The sequence below is a fragment of the Penaeus monodon genome, chromosome 9, assembly GCF_015228065.2.
Source record: "Penaeus monodon isolate SGIC_2016 chromosome 9, NSTDA_Pmon_1, whole genome shotgun sequence".
Classification (NCBI taxonomy): Eukaryota; Metazoa; Arthropoda; class Malacostraca; order Decapoda; family Penaeidae; genus Penaeus; species Penaeus monodon.
In genome coordinates, this window is record NC_051394.1 from 3243849 (window position 1) to 3251938 (window position 8090).

The 8090-nt window shown below is 42.9% G+C and overlaps 1 protein-coding gene across 1 annotated transcript in view; it reads left to right on the forward strand.

The window, feature by feature from the left end:
- LOC119576575 (protein grainyhead-like) overlaps positions 1–6669 on the forward strand; it is a 148407-nt gene extending 141738 nt beyond the window's left edge. The window contains exons 10-15 of the mRNA XM_037924245.1: positions 1638–1742; positions 2006–2131; positions 2293–2522; positions 5248–5452; positions 5738–5802; positions 6274–6669. Of these exons, the coding sequence (XP_037780173.1) occupies positions 1638–1742; positions 2006–2131; positions 2293–2522; positions 5248–5452; positions 5738–5802; positions 6274–6406 (864 nt within the window). The 3' untranslated portion in view covers positions 6407–6669. The remainder of the gene's footprint in view (positions 1–1637; positions 1743–2005; positions 2132–2292; positions 2523–5247; positions 5453–5737; positions 5803–6273) is intronic.
- The last annotated feature ends 1421 nt before the right edge of the window (positions 6670–8090 follow it).

The window sequence follows — 8090 nt, forward strand, 5'->3', positions numbered from 1 at the left end:
GAGGTGAAGGATGGAGGTTTGGATTCTGGTTTATATATATATATATATATATATATATATATATATATATATATATATATATATATATATATTTTTTTTTTTTTTTTTTTTTTTTTTTTTTTTTTTTTTTTTTTTTTTTTTTTTCTAAGGATGTTTGGAGTAATTTTTTTTCTCCTTTTTTAATCTATGTATCTATTTGTCTTTAATTTTAGATTTTGGATTTTTTTTCTTTATTAAAGGAGGGTTGAGGATCTAATTTATCTATTTGTATATATATGTCATTTATTTGTTTAGATATTTACTTGTTTGAGAGGATACCTGTATTGTTTATTATATATTATATTTTTTACAGTAAAGAATATGGATATGAATTTGTATAAAGTCTCAATTTCTATTTTTTAAAAGATAAAGATGATAGTAATGATAATGATAATGATAATAATAATGAAAATGATGATAATGAAAATAATAATAATGAAAATAATAAAAATTAAAATAGTAATAATTATGATAGATATAATAATGATAATGATAATGATAATGATAATGATAATGATAATGATAATGATGATGATGATGATGATGATGATGATGATGATGATGATGATAATGATAATGATAATGATAATGATAATAATATAATAATAATATATAATAATGATATATAATATATAATAATAATAATTATATATAATGATTAATGAATGAATAAAGATAAAATCAATTAATCAAATTATAATAATATAAATTCTTTGAGTATTTAATCGGTAATGAAGCTGCTAGGGATAGGAAGCAACCATTCGGAAACCAATTTCGAGAAGAAAAAGGAAAATCAAAAGTCTATGATATATATTTTTTTTTTACTTTTTTTTACTTTTTTTTGACGCCAAAGTTCCAATCTATGGTCATTCGTTCCAGGAATGTTTGTTTCCGAACACATTTTTACTTATTTTTTTCAAATTCTTGTGTTTGTATTTCATTCTTTTTCCCTCTAGATAGACGTATTAGTGGTCAGTTTAGTTTGAGGTTATTGAGAGTAGCACCTCCTCTTTTTTTTAATATAATTTTTATCTTCTCGCGTTATCGAAATCTTGTGTCTTATTCAAATTATCGATCTTTCTCTCCTTCTTTCCTCTGTCCCCCTTCAAATAGCACTTGCATGATTGCATGTTGGCACGAAAAATAAGCGAGGATAAGCAGGGGTTGTCTGTTTATCGTCGTTACCGCTAAAAAAAAAAAAAAAAAAAAAAAAAAAAAAAAAAAAAAAAAAAAAAAACGAAAATAAGGCCACGCGAGGGTAGACCATTTTTTTTTCTCGGTTCAGATATGGATTTTACTGCAGGGAATGACAGTATAGTAATGATGGTGCTACTGCCTCCGTTGTGCATTTATTTTGGGAGCATTGTTCCTTTTTTTAGCTAAGTCAGCGAATTAGGAATCTATAGAATTCTTATTCTGTTACATTTTGGTTTTGTTTTTGAAAAGGAAGGAGGGTGAGTGCCATAAATAAAGAGCCAAAGAGAACCCCAGAAATGAATCACAAATGAGGCAGTAGCACACGCGGCTTCAAGACTGATGCTGAATCCATTAATTTTGCCCCGTATTTCCTATGCTATAGATCAGTCGGGTGTTTGCAGGGATTATGTAGTCTTGCTACGGAGCCTAAGCCCTCACCTGCCACCACCTCGAAGACCTCTGGCACTGTGTTCTTGCCGAATATGGGCTTAGAAGAGAAAATAACGGCTGGTTAATGCTAACGGTTGGTGTGTCCTGTTACAAGCACTTTCGTAAACTGTCCAATTTGTCTGTTTTGTTTTTTCCTTCTGAAAATGCCGTCCACTGAAGATTGAAACATTTCAGTAAGACAATTATAATTGATTGATGAAAAAAATGCAACCAGGTGAGACATCCGTTGCACTATTTGCAACAATTAAAGGTTACATGCAAATGTTTAAGCCTGGAACCCCTTCAGTTAAGATAAAGGCACACACACCTTAAACCTTAGGGGTCGTTAGAGAGAGAATTATCGAGCCCCAAGCATTGTACTGATCTTGAGATGAGAATAACATATGTCAGTCCAAAACGACTCGGAAGTGCAGTGACCCGGGAGTGTGAGACGCCCAGGGGTCACGTCAGTTCCCCGCAAGGCCGACGAGGTGGTGGCAGAGGTGACAGGCGGCAGCAGTTGAGGTGATCGTGACGTGTGTTCTCCCCTCCCCCAGTGGCTGCAGTGTGGGGGTAACGGGGGCTGTAGGAGTGGAATGTTCGCCCCCCTCCAACCTCTCCCCCCAGCACGTGTTCCCCACAACCCCAGGACGCTGCATGTCCCCTCCGCACAGCCTCGACCCCCCGCCCCCTCCTCCTCCCCTGCCTCCCCCTCCTCCCCCAACCTCAAATATCCTATCCACCACCACTACTATCACCCAGTTAGCGCCCCTACAGGTCCCCCCACCCAGCGCCGTCTCGCCAAAAGCCAACAGCAGTAGCTACAAGTTCCACTACAGCTTCCCACAACCCTATGGGTAAGACACGCCCCGCTCCGCCCACACCCACACTAACTGGGACCAAAGATAACCCCCCCTCCCCCTCTCCCTATACCCTTTACCCTTCCCGTTGCCCCCAATGTCAAACCCAACACCCTCTCTCCCTCACCCTCCCTCCCTCTCCACCCCTCCTCCCCATGTACCCTCTGCCTCCCCCTCCCCTCCCATTGTGTCTGCGTCTGACCTCCCCCACCCGCCTTCCCCGTTCCTCATTACCCCCCCCCCCCATTCCTTCTAATCCACGAATTTGTCATTCCTACTAATCATTCCAAAACCTCATGTCGTTTGTCTCCGTCTGTGTATGTGCTTCGTCCGTGACACTGACCTTCCTTTGCCTTGCTTCTGCAGCCAATCACACCCATGGCATCTCCTTGTGATTTACCTACATGTATACAGCTCATACGTAACTGTCTCACGTACAGACACAAACCCTGTCACACACGCACATGCAAATATAAACACACACACATGCATACACTCACATTCTCTCTATCTCATTTACAGTCACACTCATACCCACACATGCACGTATACAAAGGCGCGTACATATGTACAAGCGCACACACACGGACAAACAAACAAACAAACACAAAAGACATATACAAAAAAAAACACACACACAGACATATATACAAGGACACACTCTATATCAATTATGATAAGACTTGTCCTTTACAACCACTGTTTTAGCTAACATCATTATACTGTTCGGTCCAACTTTTCAATATCAATAACTTTGGGTAAACATAGACATAGATTCAAAACATTATTTATACATGCTGAAAGTTGCTACTGATTCACCTACATTGTTCTTGAATATTACAATCAATCGCTAATGTGTTGCCTCCAAATTCTTTTTCACTTACATTATTTTGGAATTCCAATTTACATATATTACTCCTTCAGTATACTTTCTCTGTTACTCATCACAGTATACTCATATGCGACACTAAAGATGGACTTGTTTATTTTTTTATTTTGTTTGATACATGATATCTACATAGACAAGGGAGTCCAGTAACTAATATACACGTCAAAATCTAAAACAAAATATATCTATACATACAGTACACAATTCACCTACAGAAAAAAAAATACATTATATATTCCTGACACAATTCACACACAGAACATGATCTAAACTGCAATATGCTTGACCTTATCCCATTGCACATAGCTCCTGCAAGTCGCATAATGCTTCTCCTACCAACATATCCTCAACCTGTGCAACATATATTGGGTGTTGTGGCAGTCTGTATATTATGTGATTCTAAAAGCCTGTATCTTCTCTTTCCCTAGCTAACATTCAGGATGCAATGTGTACAAGGTATGTACGTATTTTCATGTGCGTGCAAGGTGCATGGAACCACATGTCTACACAGGTACTCTGACAACATGACACACGAAATGATGTGTTACATTATTATGATTGGATCCCAAGAATCATATTTTTTTCGTTGGCATTGTTGTGATTGGAAAATCGTACTGAATTATATATTTTTTTAAAGAATGTAATGATAAGATGATTTATGTTTGTTTATGGATAAATATGTCTGTGTAATTGCAAATGTTTCAGTATAAAGATGTTGCAGATATTTGTGTACAGGGATAGTAATCACTTCATACATGAAAAGGACCAAAACACACACATCACACACACACACACGCCCACGCGCACACACACACACACACACACACACACACACACACACACACACACACACACACACACACACACACACACGCCCCCCCCACACACACACGCCCCCCCACACACACACACACGCACACGCCCCCCCCACACACACGCACACACACACACACACACACACGCCCCCCCCCACACACACACACGCACACGCACCCACGCCATGCACTAGCTCTAGAGATGAATGACTCTTTATCTGCTTTTCTGTCATTTCTTTGAGATTAAGATGGAATTCTTAGACAAAGTGTAATTTGAATGTGATTCCGTATGGTCTAGAATTGAATGCAGTTATCATTCTCTTATTTTTCTCTCCCTCTTTATTTTTCTTCTTTTCTTTCTTCATCTTTTTTGTGTGTAATGATGACATTATTATTATTATTATTATTACCATTATTATTATTATGGTTTCGTGCTGGACGGTTGTAGAATATTCAGTAACTCGCCATAATGATTCTTTTCCTTATTGTTTTTATTATTCATAACTTGTCCAGCATGAAAATTTCATATAATCTCTTTTTATATATAATTCGTTACAGGTGTAGGAGGCATTTTTCCATTGCAATGATAGTCAGATGCATTGTATAGCCTAAAGAAACTAACGTCGCTGAATTTTCATTCCCGTAGTCTCGTTATTACTGTAAACTATTTAGAACTCAAGAATAAACATCCAAACACAATAACAGATGATTTTACTAAGCATTCAGCCAACGAGTACGTCCCTCTCGCACCGAAAGCGATTTATTTTGGAAAAAAAAGAAAAAAAATGAAAAACGAGATGTGTCCGATGAGCAACACGCGCGTCGGCCTAAGGAACCAACCCGTAATACCTCATCATATTCCAAATTTACTTCTTCCTTTAAGCCATCATCTCCCTCCCCCCTTCCCCCACTTCCCCCCTTATTGATAAACCCCCTACCCACCCCACCCCACCCCTTCTAACCCCACTCCCTTCCCCCGCCCCACACTTACGTCTCTCACACCGCCTCTCCATTGCAGAGACGGGCGAAAGGAGCTGACAGCCGCCCTTCCCAACGGATCTCTGGACAGCCCAATGGCCGACGTCTTCTCCCACGTCTCCAAGAGGTCTAGACTCACGCCTCCTCTCACGGAGCGACTCATGTTGTACGTAAAGCAGGACGGAGAGGAATACTACACTCCCCTTCATCTCGTGCCGCCCTCGACGGTGGGACTCCTGTCGGCGGTGAGTGCCAGGGGAAGGGAGGGGAGGGAGGGATAGGGAGGGAGGAATAGGGAGGGAGGGGAGGGGAGATAGGGAGGGAGGGGAGGGGATAGGGAGGAGGGGAGGGGGGAAAGGGAGGAAAAGTGAAGGAGGGAGGAGGGAGGAGGGGAAAGGGAAGGAGGGGAGAAATAAGAAAAAAATCTATTTGCTTTCATTATCCATTTCCTTGTTTCAGTGCAATTGCATACCTGTCTAAAAACGCCCTAATTTCGCTTCAAGTGCATAACCAATTTATTTTTTTCTCAGATCGAGGAAAAGTACAAAATCCCCATGCAGAGTATCAAAAATGTGTACCGGAAAAATAAAGTCGGGTAAATGTTACTTTATTTTTGGTGTCTTTTCATGGAAGAAAAAAAAAGTTGCTGTTCGTTTGTTGAATATTGAGAAATTAGAATATTTTTATTTTATTTTCTACTTTTTCTTTTCCTACCATTCTCTCTCTCTCTCTCTCTCTCTCTCTCTCTCTCTCTCTCTATATATATATATATATATATATATATATATATATATATATATATATATATATATGTGTGTGTGTGTGTGTGTGTGTGTGTGTGTGTGTGTGTGTGTGTGTGTGTGTGTGTGTGTGTGTGTGTGTGTTTTGCCTTTTTTATCTTTTATCTTTATCTTTCTCTCTTCTCTTATTCTTCCCATTTGCTTCCCCACGCCCCCCTCCCCCCTTCCCTCCCTCCCTTCCCCCACGCCCCCCTCCCTCCCTTTCCCCCACGCCCCCTTCCCTTTCCCCCACGCCCCCTCTAACGCCTCCCTCTCTCCCCCCGCAGCGTGATGGCCAAAGTGGACGACGAGATGCTGCGTCACTACTGCAACGAGGACATCTTCCAAATGGAGGTTCAACACCGCGACGCCGAGAGTTACGATCTCACCCTCACCGAGCTAACGCAGGTGGATCACTGAGGCTCGCGCGCCAGCCTCTGTCTCCCCCCCTCCCCCTCCCTCCCCCCTCTCTCTCTTTCTCCCTCTCTCTCCCTCACCCCCACTCCAACCCCAAGTTCCCTTCCCCTCCTCCCCCCTCACTGTCATTCGCGAGCGATACGTATAAAGTGCACCATCCTCTCTGCCTCCTTGACAATGGCAGCATCTTCGTCGCGGGATTGAAATGGAAAAGGGAGAAAAGGAGGAAGGAAGGAAGGAAGGAAGATAGGAAAGAAGAAAGGAAGGAAGGAAGGAAGGAAGGAAGATAGGAAAGAAGAAAGGAAGGAAGGAAGGAAGGAAGGAAGGAAAGAAGGAAGATAGGAAGGAAGGAAGGAAGGATGGCGGTGAAGGATGGAGGTCGATCGAGAGGAAGGATTGTGATCTGGAGAGGATTTCGGTGGAGCGAAAGGAAGGAAGGATATTGACAGGATTTTTTCTTTTTCTTCTCGGAGGATCCGGCTTCGTGCTCTTGTTCTCATTTCCCTTCTAGGTTTTATTCCCTTATCCAATTCTTCCTCCTTCGATTCCCTCTCCTCCTCCTCCTTTTCCTCCCTCCCCCCCCTTCTTCTCCTCTTCCTCCTCCTCCTCCTCCTCTTCCTCCCTCCACCCTTCTCCTTCTTTTCTTCCTCCTCTTCCTCCTCCTCCCGCCCCCTCACCCTCCTCCTCCCGCCCCCTCACCCTCCTCTTTCTCCTCACTCTCCTTTTCCTCCTCCTCCTCCTCCCCTCCTCCTCCTCCTCCTCCTCCTCCTCCTCCTCCTCCAAAATCCGAGCCCGCAGGAGGGCAGCGCCCGGGGGGAGCGAGGCCGCCCTCCCTCGACGGCCCTCGAAGCAAGCGAAGGCGAAGCAGCGGCGATGGAGAGGCCGGGGGGGGTGGAGCCAAGAGGCCGCGGAGGACAGCCAAGGAAGCGAAGGAGGCGTGGCCCGGCGTCCTCCGAGAGAAAGGAAGGACCGCCCACCCGCCCGAGTCACACGACGGTGGTGTTCGAGAGAGAAAAAGAAATCAGCAAATGAAGGAAGAATTAAGGCGTATTGTACAAAAAAAAGGAAGATGGAAGAAGAAGAAGAAGCAGCAGCAAAAAGAAAGGAATTCGTCTGCCTTCCCGTGAGGTGATCGCCAAGGCCCTGTATACCACACAGTCACAGCCTCCACCACAAGAGGTCAGAGGTCAGAGTGGCTGGGATGCTGACCCCGGCTGGATGTCAGAAGAGGGGACACCCCCCCCCCTCCCTTAAAGGGCTTTCTGGCACTCGTCGGTTATCATTATTGTTATGGATAATGGTATTGTTATGTCATTTTCGGATGGCCGGTGAATCACCAATGATTGTGTATATGTAGACTTCTAGAATCAAATTTATTCGAATATGTGCGGAAGACATAGTTGTAGTACAGTTTACAGGGTATCTAATGCCTAATCGAGTTTAGATTTGTTTTAGTTCTTAAATTATTCACGTACCGAGTTTATCTCTATAAACATCTCTTGATCAGCAGAGAAGCAGAGCTCAGTTTAGTTTAGTGGGCCTGTACATGACGTTACCCGGAATCCCGTTTTCTACGAAGGTCGTGTTTGTGGAGTAAACGACCTCTCGGGGAGACCCTCTCTCTCAGCCCCCTTAAATCGGATCAAATCCGATTGGGCATGCGAGGCTTAAAGCAGCGCCCGTCTTC